At 40.3% G+C, this 24247-nt stretch overlaps 1 protein-coding gene across 5 annotated transcripts in view; it reads right to left on the reverse strand.

The window, feature by feature from the left end:
• Positions 1–2773: 2773 nt before the first annotated feature.
• LOC132637185 (uncharacterized) overlaps positions 2774–24247 on the reverse strand; it is a 28723-nt gene continuing 7249 nt past the window's right edge. For 2 of the 5 annotated variants that reach the window (XR_009581536.1, XR_009581535.1), the window contains one exon: positions 7871–8214. Coding sequence is in view for 1 of the 5 variants with exons in the window: in XM_060354318.1 (XP_060210301.1) it covers positions 2946–3044 (99 nt within the window). In the remaining 4 variants the exon portion in view is untranslated. Of the gene's footprint in view, positions 3045–7870; positions 8215–21084; positions 21381–22643; positions 22695–24247 lie in introns of those variants that run through there. The other 3 variants (XR_009581537.1, XM_060354318.1, XR_009581538.1) reach the window with 3 other exon arrangements.

A 24247-nucleotide genomic window follows, 5' to 3' on the forward strand; every position in this document is an offset into this window, starting at 1 on the left:
ATACTGATGATAATGGTAAAACTCTTTTACTTGAGTGACGTGAGATGGCCGATATCTGATGTTCATTCTGGAATCGTTGATTGTATGAAATGGATACTTGATGAAACTCTTTTACTTAAGTTATGTAAGATGGCCGATATCCGATGTTCATTCCGGAATCGTTGTTGCATGGCTGATATTCCATGTTATTTCCACAATCGTTGATAGTGCATGGACTTCGCAGGTCCCCCAGGGTGGTGCCGATGAGAACCCCCCGTGGGCAAAGATCTTGGGTCCTGTCTGTCTGTTGGGTAATGATCCGAGATGGGTGGCACTTAGACTTTGCGAGTCACACTAGTTGTGCTACCGAAACGTCGATATTTTCGTTCGGAGTACATGTGTACACCGCATTTGCATTGCATTCATACATTATTGCATTGCATTTCATTATGACTTGATTGAGATGTTTAGTGTTGTATTGTGATGTTGGATTGGATTAAATATATTCAGACTTGGCACATTTGGGATTAGATGCTTTACATAGGTGATGACGGATACGTGGATTACTTGTTTTATACTTGTTTGTTTATTTGCTTATCTGCTTTATTATCTGAGTTACGTTAGCTAAGCTTATTCGGCCGATGATGCTTACTAGTACTGTTGTTCGTATTAACCTGCACTTGCTGCATTCTTTTATGAATGCAGAGTATCAGGTTGGATCCACTTCTGTGACGCGTGGTTGATAGTCGTTTCAGCTTACTCTTCGAGTTTCCAGGGTGAGTATGGCCGTCCGCTGCCTTGAAGACTTTACTATCTTTATGTCCTATTCTATTCAGAGGCATAGACACTTTATGTATTAGTATACTAGATTGTATTATTTCCCTTTTAGATACTCTTGTGTTATTCAGACTAGACCCTGGGGGTGTTATCGTCATTCCGCACTTTTCTGCTACTTATATATATATCGTAAGACTTACGTATTTATTCTATTTCGTTGCTTAATTTCATTCTTTTATGTATTTATTCATTGTTGGGTTGAGGGTCCGCTTACTGAGGTGGGAAGGTAAGTGCCCGCACGACTTAGGCAAAATAGGTCATCACATAAGGATGAAGAAATACATCCTTATACTCTTTAAGTAACGTGACGTAAGCACTCTCTTCAATGGCTGCAAGTAAAGACTTTACATAAGTGGGCCTTGATGCCAAGGTTTACCTCTTTCAATGCATCAACTATTATTTTTATCCTTTTTTTATGTTCGGGTAGAGCAACCTTATCGTCTTCATCTTCTTGAGGTTCGCCATCATTGAAAGATATATATGGAAACAGCAGGAAATATCCTCCAACTCTTCGTCAACTTTCATTGGAGATGAAGTATCCCTCTCATCTTGTACAATAACATAATATGAATGATTCAACACTTTTTATTGTTTTCATCACACTTCTTGGTATAGACCACAATATGCGACATTGCTTTAGGTGCTTTTCCATATGAGACCACAAGGTTCATTTGCCACCTCATTTTAGAAAGGATCAGACTATGAAAATTCTTGGAGATATTTTGAGATTTTAGAAAAACATATGATTTCCTATCTCGTAGTTTCTCCAAAGCTTGCTTTCCCTCTTCAACGACCCTAATCTCTCAACTACAGAATTCTTATGGTTGATTTTCCAAGTTGATCAAAGATAGATGGCCTTTTGTTAAAAGCAACAAGTTCATCTTCCATAGTTATGTAGTTGTTTCTTACCCTTCTTATAGAGATGTGAACTGGTGGGGGTTGTTTGTATTTCAAACCTTCACGTTGTTTCTTTTACAGTTCACTTTTACGCGAGGCATAAAAGCTACTTTGAAGTTGCGGACTCTATTGGATTTTTATATTTTTTAGAGTTGTCACCTAATTTATAAGGGAAATTAGGAAAACCAAGTTAAAAGGGTTTATTCAAACAAGAGAAAAAACATTTTTAAATCAGAGTTTGAGGTAAGGGTTCTGGTGATCCCGTAGGGAAGGTTTTAAGCACCCTAGTATTAAGGGTCCATAGAATACGGTTGACCTTCGAGCTTCAATGTGTCATTAATTGTAATTAGTTTCTAAAATGGTTCTCTTTCATGTAAAAAAAAATGTCATGGCCTATCATAAAGTGTTCTTGGCAAAAATCCTTTATTTAATGGTAAAAGAGTTAGATTTCTTTTGAAAATGTATATAAGCGTTGAAGTCATTTCATTTTCAGACCATAGCACAATTAAATTTTCTCTTAAGTACAACTCAACTAAAACTTGGGCCAATGTTATGTCTTTTTGTCCTTATAAAATTTATTGAAAACTTTGAGTATATTTCCCTTATAAAATGCCATGGGTTTATACAAGTATATAAGAAAGTGTTTTCTTTTTAAAATGATATACTTTAGTTTTAGTCATTTTGAAGGTCAACCCCACTCCATTTTGAATCCTTTTCTCAAACAAAATATTTTTGGGCTTGGCCCAAAAATATTTTGGAAAATCCGTTAAGTCATTTTGAATAAGTTAAAATCCATTTCCACAACACTAACGATATTGAAATCAGGTTTTGGTCTTTATACATCCCTGAGATGAAAGAAGAAAAGGTGAAGTTTCTCTCAAAATTGTCCAATTTGCTTTCATTTTATCGGTTCCTGATCAACTTAAACTGTTTCAACCTTCAGTTTTTGTAAAAAATGAAATTTGTAAAAATCATCTCGTTCGAATTCTAGATATATCATTTATCTATTGTTAGGTCTCGATTTTGAAATCATTTGAGGGTTTCTATACGTTCTAAAAGATATACATCGTTTGTCTAAAATTTCTAAGCTCGTATCCATTCGGGTTCCAATATTTACACAAGCATCCTTTATATACATGCACATATACATTTTATGAAAATGAAAAGAGAAAGTTAGGCCAGTGGGTATATTGAAGCCCACTAGTTGCCATTTTCACCCATGGTTGGGCCTTCTAAACATCTGACTCGATTGAAGAAATAGGAATGTTGAGCCTCTGGCCCAACAGTGGCTTGAAGTATATATTTGACCCAAGTGACCCGTGATGATAGTTCTATGCAAACATGGGAGCAGAAAAAGAAAAATGTGGTTAGAGAGCATCTAAACGTAGCAAATTATCCAAGAAAACAAAGTAAATTATTCATACATAGCCCTATGCATGAAACTGTCTTTAAGTTGCACATAGAAACACACACACTAGACTATATATATCAAACAAAGGCCCATAAAACTTCAGTGAAATTACCAAGACATGGACAGAGGCCCAACTGTAACGACCCGCTAGGTTGTTATGGGGGGTGACTTAGAAAAACTAGACCTCCGTTGGGAATTCCGAGGCTGCAGGTGAGTCCTTAGCGTATATTTATGTATCTGTACATGTCGCATTTGCATCTGTAGGGCCTCGGATTGGTGTTGGGATTTTTGGGTGAAACTGGTGCAAAAACCAGAGCTACTAGTCAAAATAGACCGCGGCAGGGAGGCGGGACTTTAATGAGGACCGCCATAACGAGAGCTTTGCCTCTATAGCGAGACCGCTGCAGCAGTCGACAGGATGCAGAAACTGTGTTTTATATTCTTTATTCCGAACCCATTCCCCACTTAACACCAAAACAGTTTCCAAGAACTACTGTAGCAAAAATTTAAGGCTATGGCTAAAGTGCTCTTGAAAGGTAAGTCTCAACCCTTGAATTTGTTAATTCCATCATCATGTTAGATCCCATGACTATTTAAAGGTCCATTAATGGTGAATGAAAGGGATAAAACCCTAGAACTTAAGCAAACCCTTGAATAATGAATGGGTTGTTGATTTTATTGTTGTTTAATCATCTAGGAGTATATATTATCGCTTTCTAGGATGAGAACTTGTCTATTAATGGTGGAAATTGTTGATTACGACCTAGGGTTTCATAAATATGATAACTTTAGCATAAAAACTGCTAGAAAAAAAGGGTTGAATTGATTAGAGAACCCATGAATGGGAATGTTATATCCCGCATTTTGTAGATTCGGATAATTCAAGACAATTGCAAGAAGTTAAGGACAAGGCTATATTTTGATCTTGTCTAATACACAAGTTGTGTATGAAAATTTTTGATGTGAAAATATTAAGTAAAGCTAGGGTTAAAAAGGGAAATTCACAAGGTGGCCTATGAAAATCTTAAGGAAAATTTGGGGTTAAAAGTTGATTTTGGAAAACTTGAAATTCTTGAAATAATAGGCCAATTGGGCCGCGTAAATGGAGTGGGCTTAGGCCCACATAGAAGCTTAATGAATAAGATAAAAGATGACTAAGTCATCATATTTTTCATCTTTATCCCTAGAAATTTCAAGAATCTTGGAGAACAAAAAAAGAGAAGGAGAAAAATAAGAGGCCATTCAGCCATACCCAACCAAACAAGAACCTTGGAGAAAAATTGATCAAAAATTATTTTCTTCTAGCTAAACAACCAATTGGAAGGTCCCTAGCAAAGTGAAGTGGTCATTGGAGCAAGTAAAACATTTATTCTTGCAAGCTACAAATTCTAGCCAAGTGAGAAGTTAAGGGAAAAAGGTAAGGTTTAATCCTCTTCTTATATGTTATGGATAATTATGTATGTTGTAGTATGTAAAAGTGGATGAAATTCATGAAAATATGAATGCTATATGTGGCCGTGTAGGTATGGTGTGGTATGGAAGAGAATGAATCAAATTTTACTTAGTATTTTTGTGGATGTTGTAATGGAATCTATGATGGAAATGAAAGTTTGATGATTCTAGTTAAAGTTGTAAGTATTGGAGAGTTGTTTAGAAGCTAATGTGATGTTAAAAAAAAAAATCATTTCTTGTATTTATGGAAAATGATGTTGTTAGTGTGTAAATTGTTGGTATGGTTCATGAACTTGAAGGAAGGAAATGTGTTGTTATCGTTCTTGTTGCATTTGGAAGATTTCGGGTGGAATGGCATATTGGTTGGATTATTTTGAATATTGTGCGGATTGTTTGAAGTGTTCTTGAATATTGTTTGAATGGTTTTGGTTAGTACTTGAATATGTGAGCAATTGTGAATTGAACATAAATGAAACGCCGTCGAAGTTTGCAGAAAGAAGTTGCTAACGTTAGTATGCGTTTGAATTGATTGTGGATATTGTTAGAATAACTGTTGGTATTGTTGTTGATAATTTGGCCGAGTTGAATTCTCGGATTTGTTGTTGATGATTTGGCCGAGTTGGATTCTCGGGGTTAGTTGTATTTACAGGGGAAATGCTGCCGAAATTTCTACAAATAAAGTATTGGTTGAAGATTGAACTTCTAAGTATCTATAGCTAAAGTTTGGTATATACTAATATTGTTGTAGATCTTGTGAAGCCAAGGATTTAAATTCGGATTAGCCTAAGAAGCGGGCAAGGTATGTAAGGCTTACCCTTTCTTTCTTTTGGCATGATCATTATGAAACAAGTAGATGACGTATAGGTATGACTTCAAAGAGATTCCTATTCTTAGAGCCACTAGGATGGCTAACGTTCTTGATTTCCATAAGCTGGTTCATATGGTCTTGATGCGTATCTATGATGTCCGAAGTCCGGTTGATATGTTTCCGAATGGCATTCGAGAGATAATTGATATGACTAATGTCTTGATTTTCAAATGATAGCACGTTTGATTATTCCATCAAGTCTTTGATACATTTTGATACGTACATATGGTTCCAAAAGCTCTATCTGATTTGATCCATAACGATATTCGAAAGGTACCTAACATGATTGTTGCTTTGATTTTCCAAAAATGGCTTCTGAAATGTTCGTAGAAGGTTTTGTACTTCAAACGCTCATAACTTTCTTATACTAAATCGGATTGACCCGAAACTTGTTTCTGAGCCTTCAAGGTGAGACAAAGCCATGATGATTATTCCATAATATATTCGGAGGTTACCGACCTTACGTCACTCCGATAGAGACATAACATTCTTTGGGCTCTCCTGCATGCTGCTTACATGATATATGTATATGATACATGAACATGATATATGTATAAGTATATGGGGTAAGGGAAAAGGTGAGGTGCTATAGACGCATAGCCACCTGATCAGTTGGTATATTATGATATCGTCCCGGACGCGGGATATATGGATCGGGCTGCACGTTCCGCAGCAATATAATATATATAAATGGATCGGGTTGCACGTTCCGCAGCAATATAATATATAAATGGATCGGGCTGCACGTTCCGCAGCACTAAGCATGCATGGTACCCGCCAAAAGGCACTCGTACTGGTTGCTCTTCTATCTCATGATATGCTCTATATTTCCTTATGTCATTATTCATGCTATGTATCCCTCGTATGTTATTATTCATGTCTTACATACTCGGTACATTACTCGTACTGACGTCCCTTCTTGTGGACACTGTGTTTCATGCCACGCAGGTAAGCAGGTAGACGGGTTCGATCCCTAGGAGCTCCACCAGCGATATATTGAGAGCGCTCCAGTTGTTCCGGAGCTTCAGTTTATCGGTACTACTTTTGTGTATATATTTGGGCACAGCAGAACCCGGCCCTCCTTGTGCATATATGTATCTTGTTTAGAGGCTCGTAGACAGATATGTATAGTCAGATGTTTCACAATCTTGTTCGTCCTTGTCGCTGTATAATATGTTAGTAAAGTTTATTGACACTTGTTTACGAGTATACTATTGATGATGGTGTTGAGTAAAGAAATGACGGTATCGTCCATACATGTGAGATAAGAGGTGCTCGGTATAGTAGTATCGGGTACCCGTCACGACTTCTAGTGGGGTCGTGACAGGGAATAGTATCATGGTTTGGGGTTGATGTTATGATGAATTCATGCTTAGTGATAATTCACCCACTAAAAGGGGTACAATGTAATTGGGTTCTCTTCTCCAGTGTGTTGTATTGTGTGAGCATATGACTTGAATACTCATATAGTTCTATATTTCTAGACTTTGAACATTCAGAAGCTTTGCGAGAGGGGAAAGCTATCGTGGAATGATTACATTATTCCAGTTCTACTTTGAGGTATGTTACGGTCTACTTAAGTTAGACTTTAATTAGTCGATTGTATGTGATACGAAATTGATAGGAGAAGCATAAAGTGTGGTTGATAAATCCTATGGTTTGATATAGATTGATTAATTATATGATGAATTGATATAAAATGATAAAGAAGGATTTCATATATACTGTTCTTGTTGACTTGGAGTAATCCCTTATTCGTGTTTATTGATGAATTGATTTTTGAGTCTTGACATGACTTGTGACATGGTGACTTGTGTTCCTTGATATTGATTCTTGATTGTTCACGTTCCTTATTGATTGTGGAATAGAAATATATTATGATGAGAAAGATATACAAATATGAAAAGGCACATTTGACAGGGGTGAGGACGTGGCCTAAGTTAAAGGCTCGTGATCCGAGGTAAGATTTCGGAGAGAGGGTACATGGACACCATGGGTCCCCTGCAGGTTATGGCTAATGGGTCAAACACTACCATTTAGCATGTGTGTACGGATATGTGACAGAGTTGAGATAAATTTGTGGCTTACGATTGTGTTTGGTTATTAAGTGGGTTAAGTTACTCTTATTGATTACTATTTGTGTGGATTTACCTTATCCCTGTGTTGGCTGATATTTCGGTGTTGGATGATTTATGTTGATAGTCCTTAAGATAATGTGTTATTGTGCCTATCTGTTTATTTTATTGATTTTGTGATTGTATGCATGATACTAATCTTAGTCAGCCTATGATATCTACCGGTATATATGGTTTGTACTTGTCACAACCCAAACCGATGAGTCGTGACGAGTGTTTGACCTCTAGCTACCAAACACCCCTATACTCATATCTGAATCTCACTGAACATCAAGGGCCCATAAATGACTTAAACTGACCTCATAAATAGGTGATATCATGAACTCTGAACAATCTGTATATACATTACATACTGAAAGAACAGTGCAAGCTAGCTAGGCTGCTACATATACTATACACAAATTAATGGAAGCCGACAAGGCTACATCATCTAACTAATACATACAACTATCTACAGACCTCTACTTGAATAAAAGCTATGGAAAGGACGGGACAGGGCCTCGTCATACCCATCTATATACATCTCAAAAGAATGGCATACCAAAATAGACTGCAACTCCCGATCAAATGGAGTGCACTAATCGCTGCTGGATAAAAGTCCTGCTAAGCTGGACCACCTGTCTGTCTACCTGTACCTGCGGGCATGAACGCATCCCCCCGAGCAACGGGGAGTCAGTACGGATAATGTACTGAGTATGAAAAGCATAAGAACAACATATATATATATATATATATATATATATATATATATATATATATATATATATATATATATATAGATAAGAGTCATGAATAAGATCTGAACTCATAAGCTGAAATAACTATCTGCATGTACTTGTATGAACTAGTATCTGTATGTATCTGGAAAAATCTATGTAACTGACAATGCCTCTGTGGGCGCATAATATTTATGTTCATGCCTATCAATGAACGTCATGCATCTATATATATGTGCGTGTATAACGCCTCTCAAGCCTCTATGGCATCCTATCATATCATATCAGCCTCTCTGCGGCCATCATCATATACATTGCTGCGGTACGTGCAGCCCGATCCCTATATCATCATCATGGTGCACCAGTTGATCAGGTGGTAAAGCGTGTATAACGCTTATCTATCTTCTCATACCCCACATATATCTAATATTCACGTATATAACGCCTTCTGGTCACGGGTCAATGTACATAGATATATATAATGAATGTAATGCATGAATAAACTGTATACATAGAACTGGAACCATGAACAGAAGGAACACTCATAAATGGGGTACATGAACATCAAGGACTGAAGTACTCCTAATGCTTATAAGAGTAAGTAATATGGAAACTCGCTTACTCGCTTATTAGCTCATATTATAGGATCATGCCAAATGAAAGAATAGCCTTAACATACATTGAAGTATATCCAATCGTCCAACTTCTACCTCTTGAACTTGTAAATCTACAATTAAGATAACATAGGTCTTAATTAGACTATTTACCCCGCTTACTAACCATCTTTAAATACATATAGAGCTTAACGAATTATGGACAACAGTTCCCTTGTAAGCTGACAATCCTTCCACTTCCCATTCAATCCAACAAAATAACAACACTTATATATACATATAGAAATACACTAAAATGTATTCCCAATCATCTCTTAAAATAGCCCCCAAATTACTATCTTAACCTTCATCAACTTACCACTTCCACAAATACCCTCTCTTTGCTTAAAACCACTAAAATCCTTGATAAATAACTTAAATACAAGGGTAGGAATCATTTGCATACCTTGAGGGGTCTAAGATTACAAGAATCACTTCAACTCTAACTTCCTAAGCTTCACAACCTTGAAGAAACCCTAGAAACAACCTTTTTCTTCATAAGCTTGGGTTTACGGGGTTCGGATCTTGCCAAATCTCCACTAATAATGATGGAAATGTTGGAGGAGCACATATTAGGGTTTCTCTGATTTGGAATGGAGGAAAATGAGAAATAAGGTTGTGGCTTTTATATTTATACTACAAAGCCAAAACGTTACAGCGGTGTGGTTCGACGAGCGGGTCGACGACCCGTCGACGTGTCGATGGTCCATCGACGTGCTCCGTCGACCAGCGCCTGCATAGGGCTGCAGAAGCACATCGATGCAGCATTAATGACGGCCCGTCGACGTGCTCCGTCGACCTGTGCTTGCAGATTCAGGGCTGCAGAAGCGCATCGACGCTGCAATAATGATGGCCTGTCAAAATGTTAACGGCCTCGTCGATGATGACTGGTGTCTGTAGACTTCTCCAGTTCAGTTCAGATGGCGTCGATTCGATTCGTTCAACTTCTAATCCTGTAAATTTCCAGGAACACCTACGAGTACCTTTATACACCGGGTAAGACACTTTCTATCTCTAAAACTCGGGCTCAGGTCTCTATTCCAAGGGCATGCCCGACTAGAAAATCATAGTGTTATATCCCGTAATTTTGCACATTCGGAAAATTTGGAAAAATTGTGACTTGTAAGAGATACGACAATATTTTGATTTTATTTAATATATATGTTGTTCATGAAAAATATTGAGACGGAAATATCGAGGAAGGCTAAGGGAAAAATTGGAATTTCGGAAACTAGTTTCATGAATTTCAAATATTAGTTATAAGAAGTTGGGCTTGAAAAATCACAAAAAAAGGCCCAAACCCATGTGGGTGGCCGGCCATAGCAACCAAAAATTGGCCCAAGCCCATAAAAATTTAATCCATGTGTTAAATAAGAGAAAAGGGCCACAAGTATCCATTTTGTTCAAGAAGCTTCAAGAACAAAAAAAAAAAAAGAGCAAGAGAGAGAGGGGGTTTCGGCCCTAGGAGAAGAAAAGAAGAAAAAAATTGAGCCATCAATCTTGGGTCCAAAAATTATAATTTTCTTGAATTCCTACTAAGCTCAAGACCCTCTTCAACGTGATATAAATTTTGAGGCAAGAAAGTACTTTTGTTGGCAAGCGGAAAAATTGGAAAAAGGTAAAGATTCTACTCTTTTTGTCTTGGAAGAATTATATATATATATATATATATATATATATATATATATATATATATATATATATATATATTGTAGTATATGGAAATGAATGTAAAGTATGAAATGTGTTTGTTGTGGGTGTGTGGGTGTGTGGCCGTGTGTGGGTATAGTGAAGGGGGGAAGAATGAAATTTATTTAGTATGTTAAATTATGTTGTTGTGGCCTTGTGATGTAAATGGAAGAATAATAGTTCAAGTTGGCATGAAAATTGGTTGTTAAGTTGTTGTAGGAAATTATGTGATTTTTATTATAATTTTATGTAATTATGGGAATGGAGTTGTCAAGGTGCAAATGGTTGTTGTTGTTGATGAAATTGGAAGATAAAAATGTGTTGTGAATGTTCGTGTCGAAGATTGGAGGTTTCGGTTGAAGTATGGTTTTTGGTGGGATTGTTGAATATTTTGTAGAATTGTATGAAATGCTTTTGAATTGTATTAGAATGATCTTGAATTAGTAGTGAATATGTAAGTGCCGATCTTGGCTTGAATGTACGAAGTTAAATTAAATAGTGATGAATTATGTTGAAAGGAAGGTTACTAATGTTAGAATGTGTTTTGAAATGGTTGTTGATGTTATTGGTATGGTTGTTGGTATTGTTGGTATGGTTGTTGATGAATTTGGCCGAGTTAAATTCTCGGGGATGTTGAATTTACAGGGGAGATGCTGCCAAAATTTCTGTAGACAAGTACTAGTTAGAATTGAATTTCTAAGTACTTGTAGCTAATGTTTGGCAATTGATAACGTTATTATAGATATTGGAGAGCCCGGGACTTGAGTAGGGAGTTGTCTAGCGAGCGATCTAGGTATGTAAAGCTTACCTTTCCTTCTTTTGGCATGATCCCTTTGAAATGGACAAAAAGGTATATGTATGCTTATAAAGTAAATCCCATTCTTGGAGCCACTAGGTTGGCCAACATCTTCGACTTCCATAAGCCATTCTATATAGCTTGATACGCATTTATGATGTTTGAAGATTCTAGTCGTTATGTTTCCGAATGTTGTTCGAATGCTAACCGAGATAACTAAAGTCTTTGATGAATGCTTCGATATGAAAATATGGTCTTAAAGTCCCCATTTGATTTGATCCATAATGTTATCCGCAAGTTTCCTAATATGAAAACGTGATCCATAATGATGTTTGAAAGTCTTCTAATATGAACGATACCCGAATTTCCAAGTATGACTTATGAAATATTGTCGGAAGGTTCCGTACTACGAAAGTTTGTAACTTTCGCATACTAACCCGATTGACCCGAAACTGATTTCTGAGCCTTCGGATGTCATGAATATATTTGTCCATCGAGTCTTGGAATTTATTTATTCAGTTACATGCATATAGTTTTAATACGTAGCTACGACTTTTGAAGCCCTATTTGAGATATTTCCGAGTTGTCCACGATTTTTGTTCACATTCAATATGAGTACGCTCGACATAATGGAGCTTATTATATGAATGAATAACAAGATAAGCATAAAGAATTTTGTTCCTAAAGAGTTCTGTAAGTCTGGATATCCCTAACTTCCGTAAGTGATCTCGGATTTGTTTTGAATGTCCGTAAAAGTTCTGTGATAAAAAGAATGTCCGTAACTTTCACATACTAACTCCGATCGGTTCAGAACATGTTTATGATCTTCAAATGTCGGTAAGTGTATGTATCTGTCGAGTCTGGATATGTGTGCATATGGTTTCTCACTGCTCTGTTCGTGCAAGCCTCAGTATGCTATTATTCACTGCGCCCGGGCCAGGTTCTGTTATGTTATCGTGCATCTTCCTCTGCATTGTTCACCGCGTCCCTCTCCCTTGCGGCCGAGTTCTGTTATATGTATGTATGTATATGATGATATGGGGATGGCGGCCAGGATGGCACATGATGATTCTGTTCACCGCGTTCCGCAATAGAGGGTCGGGATCTGTTATCTGCATATATGGTACATGATTCTGACATGCATTGATTACTCTGTCCACCGCGTCCCTTACTAAAGGGTCGGGATCTGTTACATGCATATATGGTATCCGATTTTGGCATCTGATGATTCTGTCCACCGCGTCCCTTACCAGGAGGGCCGGGATCTGTTATATGTGTATATACGATATATGATTCTGATATGTTTGGTTTGTGTTCGGAAAGTAAGCATTTTGGCATTCTCTATCCACTGTACTTCTCCTGACATACGATATCAGCATACATGATCTGTGTGTGGAAAGCAAATATTCTGACGCTCCGGATCCGTACTTTTTCTGACATAAGACCTCGGCATATACGATCCGCGTGTGGAAACAATCATTCTGATATTCCGAGTCTGCACTTTTCTGACATATGATATCTGCATATATGATTTGTGACTGGGTAAAACAGCGCTTTGGTAATCTGGGTAATGTACTTATTTTTGTACCGTTGTCTCGGTTATGGTTCTGTTTTCTGTACTTCATGCTTTACATACTTAGTACATATTCCGTACTGACCCCCTTTCTTCGGGGGCTGCGTTTCATGCCCGCAGGTACAGACACTTATTGTGGCGATCCGCCAGTCTAGGGTGCCGTTCTGCTACTTGGAGTGCTCCTTTGATCCGGAGCCCACACTTTTGGTACAGATCTTTCCGTTGTACATATTTATGTGTATGTGACTATTCAGGGGCACGGCGGGGCCCTGTCCCGTCATATGTATCTGTTATAGTTTGTAGAGGCCTGTAGACATGTATGTGGGTCATGGGTCGCATTAGATCTGTGATGTATGTATGGTTTGCGTCCGGCTTTCTTATATACTACGATAACCTGATTTACTTAGGTGTTATAATGTAATCGACGACTTAAGTGATATGTATATGGTTTTGTATGCACGAAACCCTTAATATGTAAACGCAAGTAAAATCTGATTAGTAGGTATGTACGGGTGTCCTTCTCGGGCACCAGTCGCGGCCCACGGGGTTGGGTTGTGACACATAGGTTCTACTACGACGCAAACGTGAGGTGTAACAGTACTGATACTACCTTACTGAATTCTTTTGAGTGCAGATTGTGATCCAGTGACTTCTACAAGGCCTCATATTTAGCCTGCGACCAGTTTCCGACAGATTCGAGGGTGAGTTATTGTCCATGCCAGGCCGCCTGAAGATCTTTCCTATTTTAGATGTCTATTTCATTTCACACATTTATGTTATTTTTAAATGGTGGTTCTTTCTTAGACGGTTATGTTAGAGTGCTTGTACGATGACGTTCGGATTTTGGGGCTGTAATAGTTTAGACTTACGCAATTTTTATTTAATTATGGCATGACTAGAATTTTGGAGATATTTATACTTGTTATATCCTTGAATGCTTTAATATTGGCTAAGTAATTTGCTAACGGTTTGGATGGTTGGTCAAGTAGATGGTTAATCCACTAGGGGATTTGGATGGGTGCCACTCACGGCTGTTTGGGTCATGACAAAGTTGGTATTAGAGTTTTAGGTTTGTCGATCTCGTTGTACAAGGTCATATCTAGTAGATTCTTTTAGATCGGTATGGAGATGTTTGTACTTATCCTCGAGAGGCTACAGGACACTAGGAAAATTCAATTTCTTTCCTTTTTTCATGGTACTTGATTCCAATTGGTATCTGGTTGATTCAAACTAATATATGACTTTTTCCTTCTATTCTCTCGTAGATAGTGGGGACTCGTACTGTAGCAGTAGCTAATGAGGTACCCACGTTGGCCACTGGGGTTACAGCACGTGATGGAGGACAGGCCGTTGGGGCCGGAGTTCATAGAGGAGGCCAATCCAGAGGCCGTGTTCGTGGTAGAGGCAGGAGAGCAGCACCACCATCCAGGGGCGGAGCTCCTGTGGCTGGTCAGCAATGCGTTGAGTCCCCTGAGCCTCAGGAAATTCCAGATGAGGCAGCAGAGTTTGCAGCAGTACTGACACGGCCAGATATTATAGCTCCTCCAGTGTTGTCAGATGTGATGATCCAAGTGTTGAACCTGCTGAATGATTTGACAAAGGCAGGTGTGTTACCATCTGTTTCATGTGCACAGGGTTCTAGAGTAGGTGATTCAGCTTCGGGCAGAGTTTGTGCTCCGAGTGTCACGACCCAACCCCGTGGGCCGCGACTGGTACCCTAACTGGGTACCCGTACGTACCTACCCGACCGACTTTCGAATCATACGGATTTTTTTTTTTCGTTTCAAAACAGAAGTACGGAAATAGGCCGATACAAATACGGCACGCGCGCAACCATACGTATATATACATATATACCTGAACATACAGACATTTACAAGTAAGCCGATAAGGCTAACATACAGACGAAACCCGTAACCCACACGTCTATCTACAGGCCTCTACAGACATACAGAATCATATGGCGGGACAGGGCCCCGCCGTACCCAGAATATACACACATACGGAGTACACAGAAGACAGAAAATATATACCAAAAGATATGCTCCGGGTCAAAGGAGCTCTTCAAAAAGCAGAGTCGGAAACCTACGCGGGCGGCGTATCACCTGGTGCGTCTGTACCTGCGGGCATGTAGCGCAGCCCCCGAAGAACGGGGGTCAGTACGGAAAATGTACCGAGTATGTAAAGCAGAAACGTAACAGATATAAACATAGTCCGAACTAGAGTCACAGAAATATAACGGGCAAAATCATAAGTCAAACTAACGGACAGAGTTATGATCCAGACAGACATACAGAATCGTGTTACACACAAATGAACAGAATTATAGTTCGGACAGACAGACGGAATCATAATACGGACAGACGAGCAGAATCTGAATCCATACGGACATACAGAAGCAGAAGCCATACGGACATACAGAAATAGTCGTAACACAGACGGACAGACAGTAGTATGACGGACAGAATTATGCATGCAGAGTAGCACAGAGTCATACAAAATCATACAAAGGCGTGTGCTTTATAAATACAGATGGCACACGCATATATTCATACAGATCCCGGCCCTGTCTGGGGGCGCGGTAACAGAACCCGGCCCTCTTAGTACGGGACGCGGTGGACAGACAGAATCAAATCAGATCATATGCCATCCTGGCCGCCATCCCCATACACAGATCATACAGACATACAGATCCCGGCCCGTACGCCGAGGGACGCGGTGAACAATGCAGAGAATTATGCACGATAACAGAACCTGGCCCGGGTCGCAGTGGAAGAATGCATTGAGGCAGACACGAATCGATAAATGAGAAACCACCTACCTACAGACTCAACATACAGACTCGATCAAATTGAAGGGTGCCAAACGGCGAGCCAAAATCAGAATATCCAGATAGTATGCATAGTACGCGCCTATATCCTAGTTGGGAAGGCACGACAGATTATTATCAGAATGGGATTCTCAACTGTTCAGAAATCATATTGTATAAATTACACAAAAATAGCCATAATATACATAAAACAATAGTTCAGAAGTTTTTGGAGAACATCGGACCAAAACAGACGTATTTTAAAATCGTACCGGGAGTATCGGGCCTTGTGGGCCCACCTCGGACCCACCCGAGACTACATACGTAAATTATTGATAATTGACCTTATGAGGTCACCCATACTCATTCGGAAGTGTTCCGACTCCGTTTGGGGAAATTTTTGTGCAAAATCTCACTTTAAGGACAATTTGTAAGAAAATAGGTTCAATTGAATTGAAGGAATTGGAGCGGTTTTCCGTCTCGAATTCCGGGGAACGGAGTCGGACTTAAGGCTCGCGGCCGAGCCTACCACATCCAGAACATGCCTAGGAACGTAGAGAAGTGCTTCACATACCTCGATGGCGCCTTATGCTCGCTCGGCGTCAATCCAAATTTCGTCCAAAATCTGGAAATGGTCAAGTTTACCATTTGGTTAGTTTCATTCTTTCAATACTCTAACTTTACACATAATTGCCTACCGAAATTTCGGCAGCATTTCCTCTGTATATACGACATCCCCGAGACTTAGCTCGGCTCGACTTAGCAACACAACAACCCAGAGGAGACATCCAAACAACAACAAACATCAATAAACACTAAATCATACGCTATGGCATTATTAGCCACCTTTCGACACGACGAATTATCTTTCGTTTCAAACTTACATTTCCAACCAAAACTTATTATTTTCATAGCCATTATCCATCAAAATCATTACGACATACATCGGAGGCATCCATAACATGTTCACATAATATTCACAAGATATTCATAAAATTCACAAACATTCAACTTTCCATCAAGTCACTACTTTTCCAATCCCTTCCTAACTTTCAACATGCAAACTCATCAACACATTTTTATATTCCAAGTTCATTGTCATAAGCATAATTTGCCTCTTAACACTTTCATTTTCACTTATACACAAGTCATAACAAAGTTCAATAATTTCCTTCAACAACTTAATAACCAATCTTCCATAACAACATAATTAACATGCTAACAAGATTCAATTCACCTTCCAACACCAACACACACCACACGGCCACATGCTATATTTTCCAAATTTCACTAGTTCATTCCACTTTCATTTCTAATACAATTTCCACCACACTACAACTAACTTACACAAGAATTCAAACCATTAAAATCATGCAATAACCCTATATGCATTCGGCCACACATCCAAAAATTCCAACACACCAAATTTCCATATTTTTCATTCATTCACACACACTACAACATACATACATCATTTTTAACACAACAAAATCATGAAATCCTTACCTTTCTTCAAGTTCTTCACTTGGGGTTGAAGTTGTTTCCTTGTCAAGATGCTTACATCAACTTGTAGAGAATCTTGTGCTTAGCAATAATCTCTCAAGAGTTGAACTCTTTAGACCAAAGGATTGGCTCCAAAAAAAAAAATTTCTTTATTTTCTTTCTTTCTTTCTCCAAAACCCGAAATGGCTTCTTTCCCCTTTTTTTTTGCTTCTCTTTGATTTCTTTCTTGAATATTCTTAAGGATAGGGATGCTATATATTAGCACATGGGAATTAATTAATTCCATGGGCTTTGGATCAATGTACATGGCCGGTTGGGCCTTCCCACTTGGGCCTAATTTTCTCCCTTTTTTTTTTGAGCCCACTTGGCTAATTTTGTAATTTTATGGGACAAGTTTCCAAAATTCCAATTTTTGCCCTTGGCCACCTTTTGTAATTCCACACCATTGCATTCATAACCTACACATTCATACCAAGTAAGGTCCAATTGTGGCCTTATCCATCACAAGTCATTTTTTCTTGAATTTTTCGAATGAACAAAAATGTCGGATGTAACATCCTCCCCCCCTTTAGAACATTCGTCCTCGAATGTTAAATTGACCTTATGGGGCGCCACACTACTCCGGGAGGGTTCTCTTTGTAGTCGTCCTTTGCTAACCTTCCGACATGGCTTCTTTACCAACATTATGGGGTAATTTTTCACATCACTGATTCAGATGCCTTCATAATATATCTTCTCGTACCCCACGCAATCGTCGAACCATAAGCTATATTCTTGTAACTGACGAACGCTTTCCAGACGTCATAGTCCGTATCATTTATTGTTACACTCCGGAGATTTCTACCACGTTATCGTAATCCTTCTTCATACCAGACACTTCATACCAACAAATTCAGCACTAGAACCGGATGCGTAGAAGTATATCGGACGGATTCGTAATCGGAAGCAGACATGCTAAACTATGGCGGATGGATTCATAATCAAAAGAAGAGATACGGAAGTATGTCAGACAGATCTGAGATCAGAGTCAGATGTACAGAAAGGTATCGGGCGGATTTCGAAGTCGGAATCAGGCTTACAGAAATGTATCATACAGAGTCACACTTGGAATCAGACATGCGGAGATGTATTAGACAGATGCGTGATCAAAATTAGACGTACAGAGGCACACCAGACGGATTTATATCCAGAGTCAGACATACAGAGGTGTGTCAGACAGATTCGTAATCGGAGTTAATCGTACAGAGATATGTCAGACAGAAACGTATTCGGAGTCAATCATACAAATCACATTGGGTGTCGCTTATCGACTTTTTCAAAGATTCTGCTTACTCGCTCTACTTATCTCTCTCCTTCCCTACTATCCATACTCTTTTTCCTTTTACAACTATCGTCATACCATACTAACTTACGATGTAATTGGGCGTTTTCTATCCCCTGACAACATTCGGGTCGTCGCTGACTGTTATCCAGATTCGCTAAATTTTCCGAGTGGTATCGCACCCTTGGCTTTTTGCCCATTTAACCCGCGTCGGTCTGTGTGGTATCTGTAAAGGCGCTAATTACTCCATACATTCTCTTTTCCTTTAGATTACCCCAAGTTTTCATTTATATCGGTCATACCTACACTTGAGCAAAACTTTGCATTACTTCCCAGGGGGTCACCCATCCCAGAATTGCTATGGCCTGAGCACGCTTAACTCCGAAACTTTCATGCATTTCGACACGTTAGGGCTAATATAATTTCGTCGATTGCCCCTCACGACCTTTTGTCACGTAATTTTTAGAGTAAATCGGGGTCTTCGCAGATTTTCTGAAAAATTTTAGTAGCGGGTCCCACCCCCGGCTAAGTCATACCATTACCATATTGCTTTTCTGAATCTCGGTATCCACCAAATTAACATTTATCTTACTATTTCCAATACCCAGAAGTATAAGATCACGTAATTCAGCAAAATACAAACTTATCCATACATACATTTCTCAAAAAGGATTGGCTGGCGTACCTGGGCGTGCACTCGAAGACGCTCCTGGGTCCTGCCGGCCGGTTAAAGCAAACACGCGGTTCGAAGGACCGCTGTAACCAGAAGCTGCACCACGTCCTCTGCCACGACCCGCTGGCGCTGGTGTGGGTGCTGGCGCTGGTGCTCCTCGCCCCGCAGGGCGCATGGCCGCTGAAGGAGAAGATGAGCCTGCAACGGACCCAGCAGGCCGGGCTGAACCCGAACTGCCCTTAAGTGGGCACTCTCTGACTCGATGGTCTGGGCTCCCACAAAAATAACAAGCGCCCGTAGCGCGGTAACACTCCCCCGGGTGGGGCCTCCCACAATAAGAACACGGGGGTATGGGTGGCCTCGACTGACCGGGACCTCTGGAGCTCTGTCCTGCGAACTGTGGGGGCGTACTGTAGGCTGGCTGGGACGAATACCTATTTCTCTGCCGCTGGGAAGGCTCGCTCTGAAATCCCTCTGAATACCCAGCCGATCTGGCTCTCTTAGGCTGGCCCCTGTCGTAACCCCTATCAGGCCGACGTTCCCTACGTCGGTCCTCCATGCCCTGGACGTGTGCCTGTACCCGGGCTACATGCATCCCTGGCTGAGCAGCCACAGCCAAACAACCATCAATCAGATAAGAGTCCAGTCCCATCACATACCTGTGCACCCTGTCGGCCATCTCAGCTACTATGGTGGGTGCATACCTAGCCAGTGAATCGAACTCTAGGCTGTACTCGCGAACACTTCTACCATTCTGTCTCAAGTTCAAGAACCGATCGACCCTAGCTCTTCGTAGCTCTGGTGGTAGAAAATGGTCAAGAAAGGCCTTAGTAAATTCGGCCCATACCGCTGGGGGAGCATCGTCACCCCTGGAGAGCTGCCAAGACTCATACCAATTTGTTGCCACCTCATATAATCGATACGAAGCCAACTCCACAGACTCAGTCGGCGAAGCCTTAATCAGTCGTAGTGTGCTCTCCATCTTTCTAATGAACTCCTGGGGATCCTCCTCAGGTTTTGCCCCGGAGAATTCTGGAGGATTACATGTCAGAAACTCACGAGCCCTGGAGCTCTCGTACCTATCCGCACGACCACCCCCAAATCCATGCCTGCGAACCTGCTCCGCCATCAATGTGGTCAATAATTGAACCGCATCTCGCATGGCCCTACCCTCCGCCCCTGCCTGTGGAGCTGGAGGCTCGGGCACTGGAACCTCAGGGGCTTGTGGTGGAGCCGTCTCCCGATTAGCAGCTCCTGCTGCTCTGATATCCTCCGGCAAGGGGGGTGTAACAGATCCAGACGACGGGGGCACATCCTCAAGTGCAGGGTGCACACTGGCCCTGGTAACCCTCGGGGCCTGGCTGGTCTCTCCTGCCTCAATCCTGGCCTTGCCCTTCTGGGCAGCTGTTGCCTTCTTCGGAGGCATCACTGAAACATAGCAGATCGTTAGGAGAGGTTCATCCTACTAATACAGTCCTATCGCACGATCTAAAGATCCAAAGAAGGGTAACATCCTAAATGCCCTGTAGCTTCCCGTTTATAGATGTGGTGCACAACACATCGATAAACAAGACTCTACTAGACACGGCCTGTAGACATTCCGAGGACTAACCGCTCTGATACCACTTTTGTCACGACCCAACCCCGTGGGCCGCGACTGGTACCCTAACTGGGTACCCGTACGTACCTACCCGACCGACTTTCGAATCATACGGATTTTTTTTTTTCGTTTCAAAACAGAAGTACGGAAATAGGCCGATACAAATACGGCACGCGCGCAACCATACGTATATATACATATATACCTGAACATACAGACATTTACAAGTAAGCCGATAAGGCTAACATACAGACGAAACCCGTAACCCACACGTCTATCTACAGGCCTCTACAGACATACAGAATCATATGGCGGGACAGGGCCCCGCCGTACCCAGAATATACACACATACGGAGTACACAGAAGACAGAAAATATATACCAAAAGATATGCTCCGGGTCAAAGGAGCTCTTCAAAAAGCAGAGTCGGAAACCTACGCGGGCGGCGTATCACCTGGTGCGTCTGTACCTGCGGGCATGTAGCGCAGCCCCCGAAGAACGGGGGTCAGTACGGAAAATGTACCGAGTATGTAAAGCAGAAACGTAACAGATATAAACATAGTCCGAACTAGAGTCACAGAAATATAACGGGCAAAATCATAAGTCAAACTAACGGACAGAGTTATGATCCAGACAGACATACAGAATCGTGTTACACACAAATGAACAGAATTATAGTTCGGACAGACAGACGGAATCATAATACGGACAGACGAGCAGAATCTGAATCCATACGGACATACAGAAGCAGAAGCCATACGGACATACAGAAATAGTCGTAACACAGACGGACAGACAGTAGTATGACGGACAGAATTATGCATGCAGAGTAGCACAGAGTCATACAAAATCATACAAAGGCGTGTGCTTTATAAATACAGATGGCACACGCATATATTCATACAGATCCCGGCCCTGTCTGGGGGCGCGGTAACAGAACCCGGCCCTCTTAGTACGGGACGCGGTGGACAGACAGAATCAAATCAGATCATATGCCATCCTGGCCGCCATCCCCATACACAGATCATACAGACATACAGATCCCGGCCCGTACGCCGAGGGACGCGGTGAACAATGCAGAGAATTATGCACGATAACAGAACCTGGCCCGGGTCGCAGTGGAAGAATGCATTGAGGCAGACACGAATCGATAAATGAGAAACCACCTACCTACAGACTCAACATACAGACTCGATCAAATTGAAGGGTGCCAAACGGCGAGCCAAAATCAGAATATCCAGATAGTATGCATAGTACGCGCCTATATCCTAGTTGGGAAGGCACGACAGATTATTATCAGAATGGGATTCTCAACTGTTCAGAAATCATATTGTATAAATTACACAAAAATAGCCATAATATACATAAAACAATAGTTCAGAAGTTTTTGGAGAACATCGGACCAAAACAGACGTATTTTAAAATCGTACCGGGAGTATCGGGCCTTGTGGGCCCACCTCGGACCCACCCGAGACTACATACGTAAATTATTGATAATTGACCTTATGAGGTCACCCATACTCATTCGGAAGTGTTCCGACTCCGTTTGGGGAAATTTTTGTGCAAAATCTCACTTTAAGGACAATTTGTAAGAAAATAGGTTCAATTGAATTGAAGGAATTGGAGCGGTTTTCCGTCTCGAATTCCGGGGAACGGAGTCGGACTTAAGGCTCGCGGCCGAGCCTACCACATCCAGAACATGCCTAGGAACGTAGAGAAGTGCTTCACATACCTCGATGGCGCCTTATGCTCGCTCGGCGTCAATCCAAATTTCGTCCAAAATCTGGAAATGGTCAAGTTTACCATTTGGTTAGTTTCATTCTTTCAATACTCTAACTTTACACATAATTGCCTACCGAAATTTCGGCAGCATTTCCTCTGTATATACGACATCCCCGAGACTTAGCTCGGCTCGACTTAGCAACACAACAACCCAGAGGAGACATCCAAACAACAACAAACATCAATAAACACTAAATCATACGCTATGGCATTATTAGCCACCTTTCGACACGACGAATTATCTTTCGTTTCAAACTTACATTTCCAACCAAAACTTATTATTTTCATAGCCATTATCCATCAAAATCATTACGACATACATCGGAGGCATCCATAACATGTTCACATAATATTCACAAGATATTCATAAAATTCACAAACATTCAACTTTCCATCAAGTCACTACTTTTCCAATCCCTTCCTAACTTTCAACATGCAAACTCATCAACACATTTTTATATTCCAAGTTCATTGTCATAAGCATAATTTGCCTCTTAACACTTTCATTTTCACTTATACACAAGTCATAACAAAGTTCAATAATTTCCTTCAACAACTTAATAACCAATCTTCCATAACAACATAATTAACATGCTAACAAGATTCAATTCACCTTCCAACACCAACACACACCACACGGCCACATGCTATATTTTCCAAATTTCACTAGTTCATTCCACTTTCATTTCTAATACAATTTCCACCACACTACAACTAACTTACACAAGAATTCAAACCATTAAAATCATGCAATAACCCTATATGCATTCGGCCACACATCCAAAAATTCCAACACACCAAATTTCCATATTTTTCATTCATTCACACACACTACAACATACATACATCATTTTTAACACAACAAAATCATGAAATCCTTACCTTTCTTCAAGTTCTTCACTTGGGGTTGAAGTTGTTTCCTTGTCAAGATGCTTACATCAACTTGTAGAGAATCTTGTGCTTAGCAATAATCTCTCAAGAGTTGAACTCTTTAGACCAAAGGATTGGCTCCAAAAAAAAAAAATTTCTTTATTTTCTTTCTTTCTTTCTCCAAAACCCGAAATGGCTTCTTTCCCCTTTTTTTTTGCTTCTCTTTGATTTCTTTCTTGAATATTCTTAAGGATAGGGATGCTATATATTAGCACATGGGAATTAATTAATTCCATGGGCTTTGGATCAATGTACATGGCCGGTTGGGCCTTCCCACTTGGGCCTAATTTTCTCCCTTTTTTTTTTTGAGCCCACTTGGCTAATTTTGTAATTTTATGGGACAAGTTTCCAAAATTCCAATTTTTGCCCTTGGCCACCTTTTGTAATTCCACACCATTGCATTCATAACCTACACATTCATACCAAGTAAGGTCCAATTGTGGCCTTATCCATCACAAGTCATTTTTTCTTGAATTTTTCGAATGAACAAAAATGTCGGATGTAACACCGAGGTTACATCATGTTGTAGTTATGGCTCCTCGTTTGGTTGAGGCTATAGAACTGGGTGTATTTTCTAGGCCAGTGGGAGGTTTGGTGTTGATCGGGGATGAACATGATTTGTTT

The sequence above is a fragment of the Lycium barbarum genome, chromosome 1, assembly GCF_019175385.1.
Source record: "Lycium barbarum isolate Lr01 chromosome 1, ASM1917538v2, whole genome shotgun sequence".
Lineage (NCBI taxonomy): Eukaryota > Viridiplantae > Streptophyta > Magnoliopsida > Solanales > Solanaceae > Lycium > Lycium barbarum.